The sequence below is a fragment of the Seriola dumerili genome, unplaced genomic scaffold (genome assembly GCF_002260705.1).
Source record: "Seriola dumerili isolate Sdu_G_001 unplaced genomic scaffold, Sdu_1.0 BDQW01000018.1, whole genome shotgun sequence".
NCBI lineage: Eukaryota > Metazoa > Chordata > Actinopteri > Carangiformes > Carangidae > Seriola > Seriola dumerili.
This window is the reverse complement of record NW_019174273.1, coordinates 2,948,011-2,973,663: the sequence shown is the minus strand read 5'-3', so window position 1 is coordinate 2,973,663 and position 25,653 is coordinate 2,948,011. Positions and strand designations below refer to the sequence as shown.

The 25,653-nt window shown below is 42.7% G+C and overlaps 1 protein-coding gene across 1 annotated transcript; it reads left to right on the top strand.

Moving 5' to 3' along the window:
* The first annotated feature begins 7,295 nt into the window (after nt 1-7,295).
* Nucleotides 7,296-18,253, top strand: LOC111232347 (immunoglobulin superfamily member 10-like). The gene is made up of 7 exons (XM_022759816.1): nt 7,296-7,486; nt 7,573-7,702; nt 8,736-9,126; nt 9,208-13,116; nt 13,905-14,823; nt 14,921-15,247; nt 16,622-18,253. The coding sequence occupies exons 1-7, from the start codon at nt 7,296-7,298 to the stop codon at nt 18,210-18,212; spliced, it is 7,458 nt and encodes a 2,485-aa protein (XP_022615537.1). The 3' UTR covers nt 18,213-18,253.
* The last annotated feature ends 7,400 nt before the right edge of the window (nt 18,254-25,653 follow it).

Here is a 25,653-nt window from a genome sequence, read left to right as displayed (position 1 = left end):
TCACCTCGCGCTGCCTCTCTCACTGAAAACAGTCTGGAAGGAAGAAGGATGAAGTGCTAATCCTTTTACCTTCTGCTGCCTCGTCACCCTTGAACCCAGCAGCCCGGGATGCATCTACAGATGTTGAGGATTTCATCTTGGAACTTTCCAGGCATTAGGCTTCCCTTGGCATTTACGTAATGTCAGAGCTGTATCCCGGTGTTTTCTGGCCTGAGCTCTCTGGACTTTTTTTTTTTTTCCCAAGCACATCATCAATAGATCGCAGAGAGCCACCCTGTGCACATACAAAAGCCATATGTCTGACTGAGAGAGATTTAGTGTAAAAGCAGGAATACTCCGATTTTTTTTCACCTCTTTTTATTGCCTTTTGCACTCGGTCTGTCTCTCCCTCACACAGGCGCACATTCAGACTTTAAACTCAGTTTATTTTCAGGTATGTCACGGTAGCTGGCTGGACACAGAGGGTCTTCTCATCCACAGCCCATCTCCTCATCTGACGGAGACAACACAGGACTGGTGGAGGCTTGTGACGGCTGATATACAGAACTATATCATCTTTAAAACCTCATTTCCAACACATATGTTCATTTGCAACTGCAATACACCATCTTAATTGCAAGAGGATCCTAAATGTTTGGTTGATGTGATTATTTAAATTTCTTTTCCAGCCATGTTTAAAACTCTGCAATGATTAATATTACTTTGTTTAATGTGGTTTTCACACACATTAAACGAAACAAAAAACTGGGTATGAAGCTCATCTACTCTTACTTCCTGGTTGAGTGGATCAGGCCTTATGCCCCACCCACCACTTCCAGGTTGACAGGTGAAGAGCGGAGAGTATCGAGATGGTTAGCGTAGTTAGTATCTTTTATTTGTTTATGTTGTTTGTTAGTTTGTAACTGGCAGTGACTGACACAGTGTTAGCAGTGGTGCTAATGCTAACTCCAGCTCTCTGTACTGACAAGGTTTCAGGTTTATTTAGCCCCGCCCCCCATCCCCACAAGTTGACAGGATTGATTCCTTCGGTTTGTGACTATGAAATTCTGGCTGTCTGAATCTGTTTTTATGAGAAAAATGCATATAGCGGGAATTATCGCCATATTTGAAATGATCAAATTATCAAATATCATTATTTTTATTTTCATTCAATTCAATTCAAAGGTGCTTTATTGTCATGACAGTTTGAGAAAAAACTATTTTGCCAAAGCATTAAAATACAATTTCCCAAAAACAAATACAAAATGCACATCACAAAAAACGCAGAAATTGAAATAAATTATATAGTCACATTATTATTTTGTTATTATTGAATTATCAGCCCAAGCCAAAACATGAAAATGAAAAAGAGACTTTTGGTTAAATATATATAAACATCCAGCTCCTGATTTTTTTTGAAGTGCCCAACACGAATTCCAAATTTTACAGTTCACAGTTAGAACAAAAGCAGCAAACTTGGAGGACATATTGGAATTTAGGCCCCAACAGGGGGCTATAACAGAATCAGGAAATGTTGTTTTTAAAGTGTGCTTATCCTAATGTGGGAATAATGGGATTATATATTCCGAACCATTCTTAAAAGGACACAAGCAACTCATTCTGGTTCATTTTCTTCCATTAAAGTGACCACTCTTCCTCCCCAGAAATAAATTCACTGCTGACAGAATTTTCCAGCTCCAGTGTTGCTCTCTGGGTTTTTATAGATTGGGTCTCAGGCTGTAAGCACTTTTTGCAATTGAAGCAGATGCCTGTGGTTCATGTCCCTCTCATTACAGACCAAGCCTCACGGAAGGAATCCCTCACTGTATAAACGATGAAACACAGAGAACTCAGCAAAACTAATAGTGTTATGATTAAAAGGCTCTAATCAAATCGAGCACTGACTCTCAAATAAATGTTGTTAAATTTAACCAAGCAGTGTTAGGACTGTTATTCACTACGATGAGGAAATGAAAGGCCACATTTAGTTTTTCTTCACTGACTGATTGTCATTGTCATTATCACTTAGTTTCTTGTAATTTTGAAGCAGAAAGTAATTTTTTTTGCTATTGTAATTGTGACTGATATGTGACTGTTAAATGTCTATGTCTTCTTTGATTATAAAGTTCATCTAGGTTCCATAATAATACTGTGAAAGTATCAAAGCGCTCAGTCCACAGAGAAATGCACACAGCCTGTATTCAGAAACTGAACCACAAATATATCTTCTTATGGATCAACACTTCAAATAAAACACAGGAAAAGTAAAAAAAAAAATATGGGACCTTTAAAGAAAAGAGCACCACCTAAAGAAACTCAGACAGTAAACACCAGAGTTACAAAAACCATTAAATCTGTGATGCCACTCCATCACTGCAACAGGTTTGGCATGTCGTACTTGCTCATTGGAAGCCACTCATATTGAAAGTCAATGAAATATCCTGAAACCAGACGGCCTCATCAATCCTTAAAGTAATCCATCAAATGTCTTGGTTAGCATTCGTTTTCTGATTAACAGCCTCCTTCATCTTTTCAGGCAATAACATGGAGGAGTGGATGAGGAATTCCATGGTAATATTGCCTGTATTTGAACTGATGGCTTTAAATTGTTTCACTCTTATTTTATAGGATCCTAAGTTGGAAATTGGCCATTTTTATATTGACCCGTATAGTTATGCTAGGAATCCATTTAGGATGTCACACCTTCTATAATGTGCTTTGACACTTCTTTGTTTCCTTTCTCACTACTTAGCAGGAGATGAGGATCGATCCACTCAGACTGAACCAATCAACTGACCATACATTCATGATCTACCTCAGGTGGCTGGAAATAGGACTCTGCTTTGACCAAATTGATGTAATAACCTTTTCTCCGTCCTACCCTTAAAATTTGAGTTTTATCTTTGTACCTCTGGCTGTTAGTTTTATGACTTGTGATAACATTGTACTCATCAATGTTTAAACTGAGACCTCTGAGCTATCAAATTAATCAGCCAAATTCATGATAACATTCGATAGCTTTTTCCACTATCGGGGGACCACAAACGAGAACAGTCTGGACTGCAGTTGCCTTGTTTGCAGGGATGGCAATGCCAGCCGACAATCCTTGGAGGAAGGTATTCTGGACCATCTGCAAGGGTCTGTCAGAGGGGCGTTGCAGTAGTCAAGGCCAGAGATAACCATGGCCTGGGCCAAGAGCTTGGTGGCATACTGAGTCAGGTATGGTCTGATGTATACAGCAAAGCAGCTCAACCTGGAGACAAATGCAACATGGTCAGAGAAGGATAATTGGTCATTGAACAAACCAGGAAACCAGGTTTCTCATGACCTTGGTTGGGGTAAGAGATGAAGAGGCAATTTTAGATATCATGATGGAGAGACTGATTGGCCCGGGATGACCAGGAGTTCAGTCTTAGAGAGGTTAAGTTGAAGGTGGCGTTCCTTCATCCATGCGGATATGTCAGAGATCCATCATGGTTTACAGTACTCACCACAGTTTGGTGGTTTGTGGTTTTGGTTTGGAATGGATTATTATGACTTCCTTATAAAGTAGTCTAGATTATCTGGATAAACAGCTGACTGAGGGACCCCATTCACATCTGGTCCTACCCATGTGATTAGAAAAAAAGTGTGTTCATCTACAGTAGGTGTAAATACAAACAGAATGGGTCAGAATCAGAATGCAGTCAGATCTGCCAGACCACATCTGGACATGGTCAGACCACATCTGGAGGTGGTCTGGCTTACACTGTGATCTGATCTCAGGTGTGAATGACATCCATCCAGTGTGACCACACTCTTAAAATCTGACCCACTACACACATTCTTTCTCTCCCCCTTTCTCCCTTTCTCTCTCTCTTTTTTCCCTCACCCAACCAGTCTGAACCAAAATAGTAAATCTATGAGCTGTGAAACCAAAACAATGAACACCCACCTAATTTGCATATTTAGATCCATTCACAATAAAGTTAGATTGAGATAATGACAATTCCTATCAATACCAAGCAGAAGCACAGGAGAGCAGAAGTCAGGAGAGGTGAAACAGCCAAATGTTTGGGGCTCCCAAGGGGAAAAGGGGCCCCTGATGGCCCCTCTTGTTAGCACATTTTGCAATGGCAATTATTAACTATAGAGTGGGGCCCTGATGATGTGTGCTGTAGCTAGCATGTACCCATTCCCTGCATGTGAGGCGTTCAGGGCACATCTGTAAATTTTAGGGTCTACCAATGTCTGCATGTGAGGCGTTTGGGGCATATCTGTAAATTTTAGTGTCAATAGTCTTTTTCACTCTTATGGATATAGGGCTTTTTGTTTTCTCTTGTTGCAGGGCTGGATTACAAACCAAACACCTGACCTCATGATAATGTGGAACAGAAGTACATCCAAGAAGAACCTGTATATTGGATTAACTGTAAGCCTAACATGTACAGTATGTGTGGATTGTTTCAGCAGCTGTATGAAATATTCATTCTTCACATTCAGGGATTCGTGCTGCTCTGACAATGCACAGAGGTTCTTCTCAGAGCCAGCCACAGGCCACATAGCTGCACTGACCTTTCTTTCATGTGGTTTTGGTGCAGGAGTGCTACAGGCCCCACAGTGACACAGTGACGGATAGAGGCTCTTGGTCCAGCAGCGGGAATGGGAGGCCCTCCGCTCACCGTGCCTCTGTTACCTCTGACCTCCGCTTTGCTCCAACTTAAACACTGTCACAAAGGTGGGACTCAGTGGCCGCTAGCCTCCGGACTGCAGCATGTAGGTGATGAAGAGGAGGGATGCTCAGGAGCCAAAGCTAACACCACAGGTCATGTTTCGAGAACTGTGGCAAGGAGAAGTTCAACATCAACATAAATGAGCACAAATTTCCAACAAATGATATCATGGCAGGATATGAAGTCCAAAATAAATTCACTCTGGAGTCAATTTTGAGCTGATATCAGATATCAACTTTCCCTCAGGTTGTCATAGCAACTTCTATTTTTCATTGTGTGACACATTGTTGTTATGCCGTGCATGTTCCTGTGTCAGCACATGCTTTTTTCTCCAATGGGTGTGTGTCTAGACTGCATGCAGTGCAGGTTTCAGGCAGTTAATGAAGTTTAACTTTAGCACCCAGCTGGTCTCTGTTTACAGTCTGAGAGGGAGAGAATGGGAAACCCTATAGTTTAACACATGACTGTCACCATGTTTGTTAAAGGTCCCATGTAGTATAAACGTAGATGTCCATGTGTTGTGTTATTATAAAGCAGGTCTAGGTTCTATATTAATACTGTGAAAGTATCAAAGCGCTCAGTCCACAGAGAAATGCACACAGCCTGTATTCAGGAACTGAGCCTTAAAACCAGCCATCAGGACTTCCTGAACTTTGTGATGTCACAACAAAGCAGTCACCGCCCTTAGCCATGCCCCAAGCCTCGCCCACCTGGGCCCACCATCCAAACCTTGCAGGAGTTGATTTCTCTTGAGTGTTTACCTGAAATCTGCTGTATTTTGTAAAGCAGTCTGCCTCTCTTCTGATTGGCTCACTGATCTGTTGTCACTAGAGCTCCAGAGAGATGCTTGAGAGAGGAGGTGTAAAACTACATTGAGATGGTTTTTGGTTCTTAAAACCACAAATATATCTTCTTATGGATCATCACTTCAAAGAAAAACCACAGAAGAGGAAAATATGGGACCTTTAATTTTTTATATATTTTATCTCATGTGTCAGGTGACATGTGATGAAAAAGAGTTAATGAAGTTGCACTAAAACTGTAGGTTTTGGGGAAAGTTCACAGTTTTGGTTTAAATAAGCACTACCTTAAGGTTGGAGGACCTTGGTCGTCATGGTTACTATAATAAACATACAGTTATGGTTTTAGGTTATTTATGGATAAATTAAACAACTTTGACTATCGGTTTCATTCTCCTGTGATAAAATTTTATGGACACATCCATCCACCCAAACCTCCTCCGCACAGGGACTATATGGCGCTTTAAACTTCGTCACATGACTTCCTCCTTTGCTACTCTCATAATTACTGCAGCCATTAGAGGGCGCTGTCACTTACATGGCCCGAATCTGGCCTGTATACCACTTGACTGTCAGGTCACAGCTGCCAGACAATATCAGAGTTTAACAGCTGGAATTTGCCCAGATGTAGAAGTGCTGTATATGGCCCATATACAGCTTCCTGCTGTCAGCCAATATTGGAGGATAACAGCCAGAATTTGCCCAAATGTGGAAGTATAAATTACAACAATTAATTATATATATGTCATATAAGAAATGTCATATATCTACATATATGGCATTTGTGTGTGGCTGGGCTCACTATTTGGCAAGCAACGGGTTTATCTAATGTGTTATAACAACATATTAATTATTTATAAAGTGTTAACAAGCTAATTAATAAACCAGTCATAAAGCCTTTATAAGGGGAGTCTTATTGTGGAGTGGTGGATGAAATTACTGCAGCCAAAAAATATGGTTATTTAGATACACAAAATTGGGGGGGGGTGGGTGTTACATTTAAGGCAACCCTCACTCATCACTGTCTTGATGCCACAATTCCTCGTTTACTTAGCTTCAGATTACCTGGTGCTTCTCCCAGCCAGCTGGTCCTCAAACTGTCAGCTATTGAGGTTAATCTAATTTCTGGTGGTTTCAGCGTGACTCACCGAATATATCATCAACATACACTTTTGCAGCATGAGAGTGTGTTTGGCTGCGGTTCAATATCATATTCTGAGTTGAGGGGGGAAAAAAACTCCCACTGAAACTCTTTTCAACCTCCTGTGTCCTCGTGGCTCCTCCTGTTGCGTCTCAATAGCGTGCGCTGCAGAGTCCCTCTCAGTCCTTAGCGGAGATCCACAGCGCGGACTGACACTCAGGAGTATTTTACATTAACTTTCTGCTCATTTACTCTTCTTTTCTTTTCTTTTCTTTCATTTTCTTTCTTTTTTTTTTGCAACATCTCGTCTTTGAAGTTTCACTTTTTTCCTCCAGCTGTGCGGTTTCCTGATTGAATCCATGTTGAAATGGAATATGAGGAGTTCCCTGGAGGAAGGCTATCAAGGGTTTGAGGTAAGAGCATCTATATTTCATCACAGTGAAATAAGATGGAGTTAGAATGAAATATTTAGGAAGCACTTTCACTGCGCGTATTTACAGGTGATGGAGGCATAGAGTCCCCTGCAGAAACTGCAGCCATGCTCGGGTCACCTCTCACGGATTGGCGCTGTCCACTGATAGTTTTTAATGCAGATTCCAATTATTATTATTTTTCCAATAATAGTATATCATTTCCCAACGTTCAGCTGCTGTGAGTGCGCGGATGAAGATGGACCCTCCCGCCGTGCGCGTCCTCCACACCCTGCTGGTGCTGGCGATCTTGCCCCCCGTTGCCTCTGTCTCCTGCCCCCGGCCTTGTTCCTGCCCCCAGCCCACAGAGCTCCACTGCACCTTCCGCTCCCTCCTCACCATCCCAGCTGCTGTGTCTAGACACGTGGAACGCATGAACCTGGGGTCTGTAAAACAAAAAAAGAAGAAAAAAAAGGCTAATCCAGGCTCATGTATTGTTTCTCATGTGTATTCTGGTTTTGCTGTTTCAGGTTCAACAGTATCAACAAGATCACAGACAAATCTCTGGCTGGTCTGGGGAAGCTGGAGCTGCTGATGATTCATGGAAATGACATCCACACTGTACCTGATGGAGCGTTCAATGACCTTGTGTCACTGCAGGTACACTGGCACAATGTAACCTGGTGCTGAATGATAGAATGAATGAATGAATGTTGCCTATAGTTCAGGTTTAAGTATCTCTGAGCAAGATGTGCATGTTTTCAGATTGTGACATTTTATAGTCCATAATATCAAACCTAAGTGCCCCTAAAGTTCACTTAGACATACACAAAACTAAATGTTAAACTTTGGTGATAGAATCACCATATTTGAAACAGGAAGTGCTCTAAAAAGTTACCTTTTAAGAATCGTGAATGTATTGAAAGTCATATGTTTTACACTTTTCCAGAGTTTATTTTGAAGCTGATCCATAAGAAGATATATTTTTGGTTTTAAGAACCAAAAACCATCTCAATGTAGTTTTACATCTCCTCCATGGAGCTCTAGTGAGCCAATCAGAAGAGAGGAGGCTCTGAGCTTCTCTTCCGATTGGCAGACTGTGATGGAATAAAAATATAGCAGATTTCAGATAAACACTCAGAGAAACCAAATCCTGCAAGGTTGGCTGGTGGATCCAGGTGGGCTAGGCTTGAGAGTGGTGACTGCTTTGTTGTGACATCACAAAGTTCAGGAAGTCCTGACAGCTGGTTTTAAGGCTCACTTTCTGAATACAGGCTGTCTGCATTTCTCTGTGGACTGAGCAGTTTGATTCTTCCACAGTATTAATATAGAACCTAAACCTGCTTTATAATCACACAACACATGGACATCTACCTTTATACAATATGGGACCTATAAAAAGTGTTTCTCTTTATATTACCTTACCTTGCCTTTTTTTTCCTTTTACTTTGAAAAGATGAACCTGAAATCCTGGTTTTACTCAACTCAACTGCTTACTCAACTATAAACAAAATATTCTTTAGTTGGAATATGGATCAAAATGTTAATCTCAAGGAGTGTTCCAAAAGGTCCTTGGTATAATATAAACTTCGATAACACTCTTGTCTACATAATAACTCATTGGACATGTCAGGGTTAAAGAGATTTGATCACTAATGGTGACTTCTTTTGTCATTGCTGCTCATTGGTTTAGATGTTGAAGATGAGCTACAATAAGCTGAAGGAGATCAACAGACACACCCTCCAGGGTCTGTGGTCTTTAGCCAGGTTACACTTGGACCACAACCGCCTGGAGTTCATCCACCCAGATGCCTTCCAGGGCCTCACCTCTCTGCGACTACTGCAGCTGGAAGGCAACCAGCTTCAGCAGCTGCACCCAGCGACGTTTGCCACCTTCACGCTGATGAGCCACTTCCACGTCTCCACTCTGAGGCACCTCTACCTGTCAGACAATGGACTGACGTCACTGCCCTCCGGGCTGGTGGCAACCATGCCTCACCTAGAGAACCTGTACCTCCATGGCAACCCATGGACCTGTGACTGCAGCATGAGGTGGCTGCATGACTGGGATAAAACCTCACCAGGTGAGACCTTATATTTCTGCACTTTATTCTTTTAGAAAAAGATGAGTGAACTGAGACTTTCTTTTTTTATTTTATTTTCAGGTGTCTTGAAATGTAAAAAGGACAGGGCCCTTCCTGGTGGCCAGCTGTGTCCCATGTGCTCCTCCCCCAGGCACCTACAGAAGAAAGAGCTCCAGGCTTTGGAGAACCTGGTCTGCAGCAGTCCCGTCATCAGCTCTCCTCACCGGACTTCCCCACCTGAGGACAATGAAAGTGAGGTCATGACCGCAGACAACTTCAGGGAACCATTAGGAAACGTCTCCCTGGGCCTGTCTGATGAACATGGGAATGAGGTGGATCTGGATTGTAGTATCCGCGAGCCAAAGGAGATTACCAAGATCAGCTGGGAGCAGGTCGACCAGCTCCAACTGGCCTCCAACATCACTTTGTCAGTGGATCTTGAATGTCCTGTTGATAGAGAAAAGTATGAGCAACTGTGGAGGCTGGTCGCTTACTACAGCAATGTGCCAGCCCACTTACAAAGGGGGATTATGCTCAGCAAAGACCCTCATCCAACCTATGTGTATAGACAGGACTCTGAGAAGGACGCACTCTACTACACAGGTGTTAAAGCTAACATCATGGCCCAGCCAGCATGGCTGATGCAGACGTCTGCAGACCTTCAGCTGAACAGACTTCAGTCATCAGCCAAGGTGGTGAAATTGATCCTGAGTACAGACTTCTCGGAGACAGTGGAGGCTGAGCTGGTGCGAAGACAAAGAAGGACGTGGGTCTTGATCGAGTCAACAAACAAGACTCAAAAGGTGTTGAGCGCTGTCCTGGGAAGCCAAAGTCAAATAGACTGTAATGTGCACAGTTCTGGCCAAGCAGCAATTCACTGGATGCTGCCAGACGACTCCAAGTTGGAGGCACCATACAACAGTCCAGACAGCAGGGTGTCTGTGTCCAGTGATGGACAGCTGGTCATTAAATCTGTCAGCCACACAGACGCAGGAATTTACTACTGCATTGCCAAGGTTCATGGAGACTTGGATGTCCTGCCATTCCATCTGACAGTGCAGGAATCCTCCAGCCCTCTCCCAGGAGAGGATGCCTCAATTACACCCATTGAGGGGTTTGTTGGGAACCCCATCTCCCTATCCTGCATGGCATCTGGCTCCCCTGATGCTGAGATTAACTGGATTCTACCAAGCAACAACATAGTTAGTCTCCAAGCCAAATCCCCGAGAGCTTTGGTTTATTCCAATGGCACTCTACATATCCCACACACTCAGTTATTAGACAGCGGTTATTATAAATGCATTGCCATGAATCAACATGGTGTGGATACACTGGCAGCAAAAGTTACTGTCATCCGGCGCAAAGGGCTGGTAAGGCCTTTGAGGAAGGTTTTAGCAAGACCTCAGTCAGCCTCAGGAGTCAACACTCAGATTAAAGTCCCTACAGAGGATACAGAGGAGGCATCAGGGGACACTGAAGTAACTCAGGGGGCATCTCCAATGAATCCTTTGAGAAGAAGACTCCCAGAAGGTGTGGCTCCAGGAAGAAGGGGCATCCATCCATCAAGGAATATGTGGCGGAGGCCGCCAGTGCTTCGAAAACCTACAGGATCACGTGTTGAAGACAGGAAAAATATAGTGGAGAACAGGAGGAGGATTAATATGACAAAGAGTAAAATAGACCCAGAGAAATGGGCAGACATTTTGGCGAAGATCAGGGATAAAAACGCTCAGAATACCGTGACCCCACCCCCAGGTCAACACACAACAGAGAGGGGACTGACAGAGCAGACAACACTGTCACAAGAAACCATTGAAGGATCATCAGATGGCGTGACTGCGCCGGAGAGAGAGGGCCAGGATTACATCACAACACCACACACTCCAGTACAACACACACAAATGAAGACTAATAAACAAAGTACACAAGGCCAGGGAAGCCATGTGACATCTAATCGCATCTACACCACAGATAATACCTCAAATAGTCAACACACACACACGATACATGCTACAACAGAGCCACACACAATGCAGACTACATACAATCTGCAGCACACAACCAGTGATGCAAACTTGGATCTATACACAACTTCAAACAGTGTATTTTTCCTCCCACAGACCACATCTGTTCCCCTCCATGCTGTCACTTTCTGGCAGGCGAACACAAACAGCGCGAGCAGCAGCAGCAGTACATTTTCTCTACAAGAGAACCACAGCACAAACACAGATGTTGATGGAGTCAAAACAGCTGATTGGTCCAAGGTGTTGGAGAGGAGTGAGAATACTGCTAGACCTAACGTTGTTGCCATCTCTAATAATGACAGAGAGGTTTCTTCAAGTGGAAGTCAAATTATCCCTTCGGTCGAGTCAAATGAATCAGAGACAGGCCAAGAAGAAAATGGAAAATATCTTTGTGAGACTGCAACAACACCACAGCCGCACACTCAGCCAAAGGATGCAGAACTGGATTATTTGGAGTCTCAAGCAATGCTCACAACAGCATCTCCAACAACTACACTTGTGCCCACCACTACGAGGACGGAGCCTAAAGTACGCATCCGGCCTAACTCCCGGAGAAAGAATGGGGATCGGAGGAAAAGACCAAACAGAAGGAAACAAAAGCTGAATGAACCCACCCAGATTAATACCACCACACCTGCAAATGCTCCCCTAGCAACAGTAAGGACCACCGCCCCCACACAGCTAAAAATAGAACCATTACAAGTTACAACAGCCAAATTCAATACCACTGTTCCATTTACTGGGAGCCAAGCAGCGTCATCAGGCAGACTGAGTCATACAGAAAGCACAGTCTCCAGGCCTGACAACGAGGCAGCCACCAAACCCTCTTCACTACCAGCCAAAACTAAGGACAGCCACCTAGCTTCGGCCAAACCTCTATTCAGAAGCACATCAGCAGCACCATCATTTCCAACAACCTCTCCAGGAGTGGGTCACGGAAAGACAAGTTCTAGAACAACCTTAAGAATGGCAGAGAATTTGTCTCCTCCAGAGATCTTGGATATGCTCCCTTCAACCACTCAGCCAAGGTTTACAGAGAGCTCCCTTCCACCTGTCAGACCTTCAGAGACACAAAGGTCAAGCGTTACTGCAACAATGCAAACATATGTCGAGGATAATCAGTCAGACTATCAATACTCACTCACCAAAAACAGTGGAGAGATGCCATCCCCATCTGCTGCTTCACCTGTCGAGCATGAAATCAAAACGACTTCTGGATACGTTTCAAGTGGCTTAATTACAGCACCGAGTCCAGTTTCTGAGGGTGATTTGGAGACAGAACAGGTTACCACAAACACACCTACTCAACCTGAAAGATATCATCATAATTCTAGTCAAAATAACACCTCAAGCAGAGAGTCACAGGTAGATCTGCATCTTGACGAAACTGCAAACATAGGAATTATTGTTGATGCTCCTATCACGAGTACGATCATAACAACACCTCCCCCTGCTATATCGTCATGGCCCGATCCTGTGATGCCATCCAGAGAGGTGTCACATGTTACACTACCCATAACATCTTCCACGGGAATTAAAACAGGACCTTCACTGAAGGCCACTACCCAGGAGGTTCCCAGGATCACAATAAATCTCAGTCAAAACCAACAAATTGAACCTATCATCACTACATCTGAGTCTAGGAGAGTATCAGACTACCATCCTACAACCCAGTCACCTCACCACACACCGACCAGCAGGCTGACGACCAAGCAGACAGCCACCCCTGCCCCAACAATTTCTTCAATCCAGACTAATCCGTTCAGAGAGAGACCGCTAACAAGCACTCAGGAAGCCTCCATAATGCTCCAGCTACCTGGACGAGGGTCTCTTCCAAGAGGCAAGCCAAGCATAACTAAGAGCAATTTCCAGACTTTCACTGTGAAAGCTGAAACAGATGCTCAGCTTCCCTGTGAGGCTAAAGGCGAGCCAAAGCCCTTCCTGTCATGGACTAAAGTTGCTAGTGGTATGTATGACTCAAACTCACAATTAAGCTTCATGTACATTTACGTTTAGTTCTCCATTTAGTTCTGGAGAATATAAAATTGTTTAATAATATTAATATTTAAATAATAATAATTTTTTTTTAAAAACCCAAAATATTGTGACAGAACATAATTCTGGACTGTGTGTAAAGTGGGATGCCCTACATATCCATCCACACAAAAAGACACACTCTTTACTGTATTGTCACTAAATGGTGACCAGTGGATAAATTGTCTTAACAAAATACATGTTTTATAAACTTTAATACAAGATTACCTTTAATGGAAATAATGAATTAAATATTCTAAATTTCTTTGAACGACATATATGTATGGAAGCTTTGAGAGGCAAGTGATTTTTTTTTTTTTTACCAGGATCATTTTTCTAAATAAAACTTATGACACTAACACATAATTATGATTTTTTTACACCCTGTAAATACTACACTCATTTCATCTACAGCAGTGGTTTCCAACCTTTTCCAACTCATGGCCCACTTGAAGATCTCAAAAATGTTGGAGGCCCACATTCGACCCCATTACAATATGGAGGTCAAATAATGCCCTCTCAGTTTTTATTACAACTTTTCACCAAAATTGTACTGTTTTGCAAATGATTTGTTGGCCCACATGTAATACTTCCCACGAGAGGGCCCCATCCCATAGGTTGGGAACCACTGATCCACAGTATATTGTTTATTTTCTTTTCTACTTTCAATAATTCACTTCAAAACACTGTTTTATCTGAAATCTCTTTCCATTCACACAGGGGCAAGTATTGCTCAGAACACCAGGGTCCAGAGGTTTGAGGTCCATCCCAATGGTACATTAATCATCAGGAACACACAGCACATGGATGGGGGCCAGTACCTGTGCATGGTCCAGAACCAGTATGGTACAGACAAAATGGTGGTCAACCTCGTGGTCCTGTCTCAGCATCCGCGGGTGCTCCAGCCTCGGAACAGAGACATCACAGTGCCTCTGGGTGGCAAAGTGGACTTGGAATGTAAAGTGGAGGGGTATCCTATGCCTACGGTCACATGGACGCTCCCTAACCATGTCCACATGGCTGCTGCCCCACTTGCCGTGTCACTTCAGCAGCGTGTGGCGGTCCTGAGTAACGGAACTCTACGGATCAGCCAGGCCACTTACACTGACAGAGGGATTTATAAATGCACTGGCAGCAGTGCAGCTGGAGCTGACACGGTCTCAGTCCACCTCTCTGTCTCGGCGTTGCCACCTGTAATTCAACAGGCAGAGTATGAAAACACCACCCTCCTTGAGGGTAGCACCGCCTACATCCACTGCACTGCCACAGGCGCCCCTCCACCTGTCATCCACTGGATTACACCTGATGGCGTACAGCTCACCGCTTCCCAGGTTTTTGCTCAACGCAACCTTGTTGTCTTCCCCAATGGGACCCTCTACATACGAGGTCTCAGCCCGGGGAATGCTGGGAGATACGAGTGCTCAGCCAGTAACGCAGTGGCATCCAGTAGGAGAATCATGTTCTTGACCACAAAGAGGAAGCCATTATCGTCCAAGGCCAGTATCACATCATCGTCCCCCCAGAGAACAGATGTGATCTATGGGAGTAAGCTGCTGCTCAATTGTGTGGCAACAGGAGAGCCAAGTCCCTGGATCATCTGGAGGACACCCTCTAAGAAGCTGGTCGATGCTCAGTATAGGTAAAACAATGCTCAAGCTAATTAATAATTTTTTAATTAAAAGTTTAAATACATGCTTATGGTTAATGTCCTCTGCATGTTTCTATTATTTTTGTAGTTTTGACCACAGGATCAAGGTCTTCCTCAACGGCACTATAACCATTCATTCTGTGACAGTGGAGGACAGCGGTGATTACATGTGTGTGGCGCGTAACAAAATGGGTGATGACTACGTTCTGCGGCGGGTCAATGTGCTGACCAGGCCGGCCAAAATCGAACAGAAGCAGCAGCGATCCAGTCAGGAGGTGGTGTACGGTGGAGACCTGAAGGTGGACTGCGTGGCCTCCGGGCTCCCCAACCCTGAGATCAGCTGGGCACTGCCGGATGGTACCATGGTCAACCCGGTCAAACAGAAAGATCGTGTCAGTGGAGGACGCAGTCGCAGGTAGCCTTTGGCCGATATTAAATAATATTGAATATTGCGACATTTCCCAACATTTTTCATAATGTTAAAATATTAAAGGTCCATATAGTATAAAGGTAGATATACACGTATTATTTGATTATAAAGCAGGTCTACGTTCTATATTAATACTGTGTGTGAAAGAGTCAAAGCTCTCAGTCCACAGAAAAATGCACACAGCCCGTATTCAGAAACTAAGTGTTAAAAAGAACCATCAGTACTTCCTTAAAACCACAAAGATTGGAAGTGCATTTCTCTGTGGACTGAGCACTTTCACAGTATTAATATACAACCTAGACCTGCTTTATAATTAAAGAACACATGGACATCTGCCTTTATACTATATGGGACTTCTATTTATTTATTTATTTATTTATTTATATAAAGATTCATGAGAAATGTCCATATGCCATTACGTCATCAAATTAAAACTGAACTGATTATTATTATTGGAAAGTACTTCCTAACTCTGTGCTAGGATGGCAGCACACCACCCTAAGATTAATGATTCTCAACTTCCACAGAAAATTACTTCATGAACAAATTCTGGCATGTGCTACTACAATACAAAAACTCCTTTGTATTTCAGCTGTATTTATTGTTTCCTGCCACGACATATGGAACAAACTGTAAATATGACTTGTCAGTTTATTAAGGTTGGGCAAGCAAACATGAGAGAGAGAGGGAGAGAGAGAGCGAGAGATGGAAAGGGGTGGGGGGGGGACTGTTGTATATTGTCCATTTTAAATGAACCAAACTCAGTCCTTGTAAAGTGGATTGATTTAGGCTAACAAAGTCATCATAACACAACCAGGTTTCAGAAGGACAGAATAAATCAATATAACAATCTAAAATTAAATGATGAGAGCAAGGTCACATTTAATTCTCTTACCGTTTGTACTTTTACAATGGTGGTGTTCATTAGGTTTTTTGGTTGGGAGCAGACACAGTCTCTATGGGGTTTTAGGTGGATGATTGCTCTAATGGAGGTGAAGAGAGTATAGGACTGCAACTCTGCCTCCTGGTCTCAACTCTGGGTCATGGTTTTGGTGTACTAATAAACTCGATTAGATTTCTATATATAAGAGCTGCTCCATCCAACATGGGTTAGACCAGGTTTTACCCAGAAAGTATACCAGTCATTGACAAATCCCATGTGATTTGCCATGTAAAGAAAGCTTTATTGGCCATAATGTGTGATGTTTAAATGTGTGATGTCTAAAAAAAAGTTTGTCGTAATGGGTTTGATTTCATTCCATTAATGCACATGACTCTTAACTGAAAGATCCAGTCATCAAAGTGTAACAATCTATATCCCTCTTCTCCTCTTCCCTTCCTGAACTGTGTGTACTGTAGGTACCTTGTGTTTGACAATGGGACACTGATTTTTAACGATGTTGGCATGCCAGAAGAAGGTGACTACACCTGCTATGCTGAGAACCAACTCGGCAAAGATGAGATGAAGGTCAGTGTCAAGGTTAAGGTTGCAACTTCCCCGCCACAAATCCAGGATAAAGATCAAAAGATTGTCAGGGTTTTCTACGGTGAGACTGTTACACTGATATGTAACGCCAAAGGGGAACCAATGCCAGTCAAAACATGGATATCCCCTACAAATAGAGTGATATCCCCTGAATTAGACAAATACCAGGTCCTGGATGATGGGACACTGGTGGTTCAAAAGGTCCAACGTTTTGATGGAGGTAACTACACTTGCATTGCCAGGAACAGTGCAGGACAAGACCATAAAGTCGTCAAGCTGGAGGTCCTGGTAACACCTCCAATGATCAATGGCTTAAGAGAAACTGCCAGTGCTGTCAAGGTAACCGCTGTCCAGGATCAGCGGAAGCTGGTGGACTGTGTGGCAAAGGGAACCCCTACCCCTCGCATCATGTGGGTTCTACCAGGAAATGTGATCCTCCCTGCACCGTACTACAGCAACAGAATGACTGTTCACCTGAATGGTACCTTGGAAATCCGGTCACCCAAGAGGACAGACTCGGGGCAGCTGGCTTGCATCGCTCGTAATGAAGGAGGGGAGGTCAGGCTGGTGGTTAATTTGGATGTGAAGGAGGTTGTCGAGAGGCCACAAACTGGGATCCCAAAAACAGACAGTCTGTCTCTGACTGTGGGGAATGCTATGGCTTTGAATTGCTCCTTTGAGGGTTTAACACTACCTCACATCACTTGGATCTTACCTAACGGCACACCTTTGCGTACCGGTGCTCGATTCTCTAAGTTTTTCCATCAGCCTGACGGCTCTTTGATCATCAGTAACCCATCTGTTGGTGACGCTGGTATGTACCGCTGTCTGGGGCGTAATTCTATTGGGCTCGTGGAACGTATAATCACATTGTCACCAGGGAGAAAGCCTGAAATCAACAACAAATATAACTCTCCTATTAGCATCATGAGCGGGGAAAACCTTTTGCTCCATTGCCTAACCAATGGCAAACCCCTCAGACTAACATGGACGCTACCCAGTGGAGTTGTCCTCAACATGCCGCAGAGAGCTGGACGATATTCTGTACTGCCCAATGGGACGCTGGCAATACAACAAGTGACAGTCTATGATCGGGGGTCCTATGTATGCCGAGCAGCAAATGAGTATGGTAGCTCTCTGCTTCCAGTATCAGTAACTGTACTTGCATACCCACCTCAAATTACCAATGGCCCTCCCTCTGTGACTTATGCTAAACGTGGAGTTGCTGTTCAGCTAAACTGTGTAGCAACTGGGATTCCTAGAGTGGAGGTAGCATGGGAAACACCTGATAAAACTCGCTTGGCTGTCAGTGCGCAGCCACGCGTTTTTGGGAACAAGTACCTCCATCCACAAGGTTCCCTCATCATTCAGAACCCGACACAAAGAGATGCTGGCATCTACAGGTGCACAGCCAGGAATGCCATTGGCGTAGATTCGAAATCCACATTTCTCAATGTGTTCTGAGGAATTTCACTGTTCATCATGGTCAACGCCATACTGTATGCCCAAGCAACTGCCCTTTAAAAGCAGCTAATGTTTTTATTGATCCAAATGTAAAAACTGCTGTCACAATGATGAAATAATAAGTTAAATAAAACCTGCAGTGGTGCTTTGAGTGTCTGCTGCATATAGTTCAAAAGTTGATGGTATTTTGTGGATCATAGGTCACCATTTCCACCATTTTGTGTATAATCCACTGGGAAATATTAATGGGCCTCCTTCCTTTGGTTACCTTTTAATTGTTTTGTTTCTCAGCATCACAATTTATTGATTATCATAATGTTCTCTCAACCTTTGTCAGAAGTACTTTTAAGGTCGGTCACTGTTTTGTTTTGACATCACAGGATTCAGGAAGTTCAGGAAGTCCTGACAGCTTGTTTTAAGGCTCAGTTTCTGAATACAGGTTGTGTGCATTTCTCTGTGGACTGAGCGATTTGATACTTTCACAGTATAGAACCTAGACCTGCTTTATAATCAAACAACACATGTAAATCTAACTTTATACAATATATGGGACCTTTAATGTAAATACAACTGGCCACACAATACAACCTCTATAACAAAAACTACTCACGTTCACCTTGACGAGTTTACCCCGTCAAATTTAAATAGTTTTCCCTAGTTTTGAGATGATGCTCTTTGGTCCCAAAAACCAGACAAGTATGGCCAAACACATAAAAGGTAAAAACTATCTAATAATTAACCATAAAGAAGGGAAAAGTGAAATCTGTGTGGTAAGGTAACAGTTTAAAATGACATCAGTATGTGGCCTCTATAAGCTCCAATCAGAGTTTTTCACCTTAAATCAATAGCTTTGCTTTGATGACAAAGGACAGTTCTTTCTGACAATAACAGATCATTTCAAGCTGTTTGGAAATACATCGAGGAAATTTAGTTTAAGTTAATTACAGAACTGATTGAAAATATGTCTAATGTGGGATTTTTAAGGCTTTATTTGAGACATCTGTGTTATTCTGTGCCTTTTATAAATGTCCATTTAAGTATCTTTTGTGTTTCCTTTACTGGAGTCAGATATTTCAATAACTGCTTGTTTCCTGCTCTCACTAGTGTACATCATCTTTGAATCAGCATTTGAAAAGTGCTGATGCAGGTTCTATGTCCTCATTTGTAAATTATGTTTTTGACAGACTGTGATGCAAAGCAGTTTTCCTGTAGTTTAATAAATAGTTTCATAAAAGATTTCCACTCTTTTCTACGAAGCTCAGAGTCAAATCCAAAACTTTTTTATTGCTGAGGCAGGGAAAAAAATGATGAGTCAAGAGTGTTTGCCATGGTCCTATAGATGACATCCATGAGTGAGAATAATATTTTTTAAATAACTTGGAAAAGCCAAAAAAGCTTCAGGAAATCTACAAACATAATGAAATTATTCAAAGGTAAATGTAGTTATTGTTCAGAGCAGATAAACATCTGAGAAAATACTCAACTTAGCGCTTTGGATGAAGGAAGTAGGTCACCATCACTCTCTAAGACTAGAAACTTGCAATCATTGCTCTGGGAATGCAGCCGCAGCCCTGTCTTCCAGAAAGAAGAAACATCTGGAGCCATGAGGAAATCCCCCATTAGTTCAGCACATTCGACCTGCAAGAGTCACTCCTTTTGTTAAACCTGGCCTTCATCATAGCAGTCAGGGCAGCAAGGTTAACCATTGCTACACTCATCTAACTTCCTCAGAAATAATCTTCTTGCAGATGAAGTCAACATTTTCCACCCTGAAAAACTGATTTGACTGCAGTGATTAGCTAAAGCACACCACTCACTTTGCCATGACCTCATTTTGTTATACAGCTGTCTGTTTGTGACCCAGAACCTGTGTTAATACAATTTGGATAAGCTTGCACCTTGTGCCCACCTGTTTTACACCACGTGTGGCTGTAGTTTAGGTCCCATACAGTATAAAGGTAGATGTCCATGTGTTGTTTGATTTTAAAGCAGGTCTAGCTTCTATATTAATACTGTGAAAGTATCAAAGTGCTCAGTCAGAGAAATGCATGCAGCCTGTATTCAGAAACTGAGGCCTTAAAACAAGCCGTCGGGACTTCCTGAACTTTGTGATGTCACAACAAAACAATCAGCACTCTCAGCCGTGCTCCCCTTAGACCCACCGTCCAACCTTGCAGGATTTGGTTTCTGTGTTTACCTGAAATCTGCTATATTTTTATTAGATCACTCAGAAAATAGTAAGCCAATCAGACAAGAGGCTCAGAGCTCACCAACCTGTTGTTACTAGAGCTCCAGAGAGAAGCCTGAGAAAGATGTAAAACTACATTGAGATGGTTTTTGGTTCTTAAAACCACAAATATGTCATCTTATGGATACCAACACTTAAATAATAAAGTTTTATAAATACTGGAAAAGTGTATAATATGGGCTCTTTCAGTGATGCCACGTTTTCAGATGTCATGCTATTCATATGGAGAGTTACTTTTCTGTGCTTATCTGCTCTCACTAAAGAAACTGACATCATAGGAAATTGAAAAAGAAGTCCCAATTTAATAGAATAGTTGTGATCAAATCATATCCTCTTCCGCTCAGATGTACCAAAATGAAGAGAAGCTTTAGTGAGAGAATCTACTGTGATCTATGAATGAGTGGAGATTTTTTTTTACATGGTGCTGCAGCTGATTGATGAATCAAAGACGGCACAAGGAAGTTCCGGCTGTGGAGAGTGTGTCCTACAGCAACACGATCAATACATCCGAACATCAAGGCACTTCATTTCTGAGCAACAGAGGAACTGCATTTGAAGGAAAATTGAAAGGACTGCTTCATTCTTCAGTGTATGAGAGCACAGCCTGGATGTGGAGACTCCTTGGTAATGAAAGCTAACCCCTGTCTTTCTCTGTAGCTGCTATGATGTTGACAACATTTTCATCAGGCTCAGATTTAAGCATGCATCCGTGATATACTGCTTGTTTTTTACAGTCTGTTCACATGACTGAACTGTCAACGTAGTAAATCAGACAAACATCAGTGTCAGTAAATAAGCTGCTAAATTGGAAAGATGTGACACTAAACTTTTATGGTCTTAATGGTATTTTGTGCTCAGTGATGAGTAAATCTGACTCCTGAGGGTTCAATCTTCCAATCTTCAACCAGTCACATGAGAATTTCTGATTTTTCTGAAGAGCACTTTCACTGCACCTAATACAATATTGAAAGTTTAATGTTACTAAGGCTGGGTATATAACCTCAATACTTTATGAACATCAACCAAAATGGATCTGTATCATCAGATATAGAAGTTGTCGTGGGTTGCAAAAGTTGTCTTTGAATTGTTGGTCAGATTCTGTTCTGCAATTTGCACTGCGCTCACCGCGAGGGTTAGCACACTATTCAGGACAGAGCAGACATAGGCAGAGTTTTAAAAACTTTTAGCGGGACATGTTACTAAAAATCACGAAGCTCCCGCTGTGTTTAGAGTCTGTCATTGCTAGCAACAAAGACATATCTTTCCTATGCTAAGCAGCAAGTATTAGCATTAGCCCCGCTAATGACTTTCCGTGCCTGGTGAGGCACCTTGTTTGTATTGGCCGTGTGGGTATTTGTAACAGCGTGCAAGCTTGCCGGAACGTGCACGCCGCAACAAACTATTGTGTGTATTATGTATCTGTATAGGACCCAAATGCCTCCTTCAGAGCTGCTTTGTGTACCCCAGTGTGGGACACTTTTAGTCCACACACTGTAAAAATCACAATAACATCCAACAACTGGGGAGTGTTGAATCTCGTGGCGACACCCTACGTCAAAGTGGAGAATTAGGAATTATTTTCCAGTTAATCTGTGGTGGTGTCCCTCTTCAATTTCCACTTCCTTTTTCCAGTTGCTTTTCCTTTTCCTATTAGCTAATCGATTAGCTTAGTCATTTAGCTTCTCCTTTTCGCCTTTCTGTGACACTCTAGTAAACCCAGTCTAAATAATCCCAATTGGCCATGAGATGTAACAAGCTCTCTGATTGGTTGGAGAGCTAACAAGTGGGTTTAACCAGCACTGTAGGTCCCAAAACTGGGCAGAGATCACTGCTAGCAGAGGGTCGAGCAGGCAGTTGGTGGGTTTCAAAGCCAACACCAGCTTAGACAATTATTCTAGAGCTGTAGCCTCAAGGTTTGTTACAGCAGAAACCCTCTGGGATTGAACATAATGCTAAACTGGCTCTGGGAGAAGCTGGAACTCATCTAGTAAGTAAGTTTAGCTACAGTGTCAAAAACAAATCTAGGATTGTGTTTATTGTTGCTGATTAAGTTAGAGAAATATGCTGCTGTAGCAATGTGTGTGTGTGTGTGTGTGTGAGAGAGAGAGAGAGAAAGAGAGAGAGAGAGAGAGAGAGACAGTGGAGGGGCACAGGGATGGGAAGAAGGACCCAGAGGAGTGAGAGACACAGACCAAACAAAGGTTTACAAAAACAGTTTCATCACAATTTCGTCAATATTGACTGTGAGGAAAATATTGTTTTTTGAATATTGAATCTGAGACAATATCTGAATCATTGTTTCTGTAGGATCTTCCACTCCGAGCGGGAGCTGGAGGATGGAGGATATTTTAGCTCTCTCTGCCTGGTTCGCAAAGGATTTTCACCCAGATTGGTTGAGGGCTGCGGGTGGGGATTTTCATCCGCAACGGTTGAGGGCCACAGTGGGGGATTTACATCCCCATTACTCTCCGGCATATACCAATCAGAGGGGCTGTCCCGAGGGTGTAAGACATGCCTAGAGCTCATCCAAACACTGTGCTGTGTGATGAGACAGAGAGAGAAGCTAGATTTAGAGCTAATATTTAATAGAGGCATTAAATTAAAAAGTAAAAACAGAAGATATTACTCACTTACAAGTGGCTCAGGAAGTTGAAAAAGTGTAGGGTGAGGGAATTTCTGTCTGGAAATAATGAAAGTGAAATGAAATGTTTTGAGATTCAAGCCACATCTTTTAAAAACAATCATAATATTAAAAAGATATTAAAATTATAAAATTATTTAAAACCTACCATCTAGGCCCTGAGCCTCTTGCTTTGTTGTCGTACCTGGAGAATTCTTTCAATCAATCAAGGCATAACCCAGGGTTTCTGCCAGAAACATTGTTTGGCCCAGCATGTGGACTCACGATGGCAGGAAGGACGTGACTTTTTGAACCCGTGGTATAATCCCCATATGATCCCCATATACCACGAGTATAAACAAGAAAATGTTCATGCATTAAACGAAAAATTATTTTGTTCTATGCACAGTTTAGAGTAAAAACCCACTGTGGCTCAGGAGGTAGAGCAGGTCATCCACCAAGAAGAAGGTTGGTGGTTTGATTCCCTGCTCAAATCAGATGGCTGTGTTTTCATTTGCTTAGAATGAACCCTTCACTCTTCACCTTGGATTGGTCTGGGAACATGCCTGTAGGCCATCATGCTTCTGAGTTTTATTTAATTTATTGAGCCTGGGTTAAATGGGATTCTGGACCCAGTAGCAGCATCACCAACTGTGTAATCCTCTTTTGCGAGCTTTCTGAAATATGTATCTCAGCAAGTCAAGAAGTGTGAGAGTGCTTACTTGTCTAATTGTGGGAATCTGGTTTGGTTTGTGGCCCAGTTTGAGTGGGCTGGCTGCCACTGCAAAGACCAACTCCACCCGTCTGCTCCACCCCGTCAGGAGCCTCGGAATGAGCTCACCCGAGATCCCCGTCCACAGCTGACTGCCATTACTCTCGCAATCCCCAATTAGCCTGATCGCAGAAATTGGGGGTCATTAGAATCCAAAGCCTCTGGTTGAACCACTGATCAAATTAGCTGAGTGGCTTAAAGCATGAATCAAAATAGTCATGCGACGCCTTGCACAAATGATGAGCGGAGGAGGCAGCTCAAAGCAGTTAACCCAAAACATATGGAGGTGCTTAGGACTCTCTGACAGTTATCACATTTCCCTCTCGTCCAGCCTGTGTGTATCTGAAGGCAATCACAGTTTGGCTTTAACAGCTGGGACTGACTGGCATGGATGTATAGCCCACACCTGTACACACTCATTTTCTTTCCTTCCTTTTCCTCTTTTCTGCCTCCATCGAGCACAAGATAGTGTGCTCATCAACCCACAGAGGAGTTCCAGATAGGGACATTATCAGCACTATTTGTTCAGCTAAAGAGACTCAAAGAAGTTTTGTTGAAAATAAAGAATAAACAAGTGAAGGGAGTAAACAGTAGAACCCAGGTGCCTCACCAATCTAGACCAAACAGCTTGGACTGCCTGGATATTTGACCAAGCGCGCTGCTCAGCTTCATCCTCCTTTTTGCACTTATGTGCCCGACAAAGGCGGAATTTCTTGGAAGCACGTACAGGTGTCAGCCCCACACTGTCAAAACAAATAGACTGGGTAAGTGCGGTGAAATTCTTTGTGGGGTCAGTGCTGGTTACGTAAGTGAGGCTGAAGGCTCTCTGGGAGTTGTGTTTTTGATTTCATTCAGATAAACTGAAGACTTTTGTTTTCTAGTAAATTTTCTTTGTGGTTCAATTCTGTAGAATTTAATTTTTTTTACTGGCCATAAATGGTTAAAACCATAGACTAACAATAAAGATGGACGTAGCCTCTGTGATGTCACCAATATCTTGGCAGTGCCAAATTGTGTTCATGGTCTTGAGGGGGTGAATCCCTCAGACTTTGATAATCCCCTGACTTTTCATTGAGCGCCACCACAAGTAAAATATTGGATGGATTGCTATGATATATTCTAGTTTCTGATAAAAGAATGATTAAAGAAATGTCGAAGTACTTTGTGCAATGGAGGCTAACATCTAGCTGTGCTGTACTTTGAGCTAAATGCTAACATCACCATAACATCCTCACAATGACATTGTTATCATGCTGATATTGAACAGATAATATTTACCATGTTCACCATCTCAGTTTAGCATGTTGGCATGCTAATATCAACATTAGTAATAAATATAAAGTCCAACTGAGCCTGATGGCGTTGTTATTAGTCTGTATCCCTTGTGTTGACATGTTAACTATGATATCCTAACTTTAATTTGAATTTTTTTTACCTTTAATTAAATGCAGCTAATGTTGAGATTTCTAGCTGGTCTAAATAATAATACTGTGAAAATACATAACATTTTTGCCTTCAATTATCTTAGACTGCCATGTTGGTTCATTCATTTCAGTGTTCATTTCAGATGACGTGGACAAGGCCAATGAGTTCAACCTGTCAACCAGCAACTCCCTCCACACTGGGGTCAGGTCTCCTGTCCTTTACAGTGTAGGAGGTGAGGGTGGAGTTCAAGCGGCTACGTCCTGGAAAGGCAACAGGCTTGGATGGTGTGTGTCCGTGGCTGTTAAACGACTGTGCAGCCCAGCTGGCTGAGCCTCTCCAGAGGATCTTTAACTTAAGCCTACAAACAGGGAGGGTC

Coding starts and splice junctions, on each gene's coding strand:
- LOC111232347 (XM_022759816.1), top strand. CDS start 7,296: ATGAAGATGGACCCTCCCGCCGTGCGCGTCCTCCACACCCTGCTGGTG. Junction 7,487..7,572: donor GTGGAACGCATGAACCTGGG/GTCTGTAAAACA, acceptor TTGCTGTTTCAG/GTTCAACAGTATCAACAAGA. Junction 7,703..8,735: donor ATGACCTTGTGTCACTGCAG/GTACACTGGCAC, acceptor TCATTGGTTTAG/ATGTTGAAGATGAGCTACAA.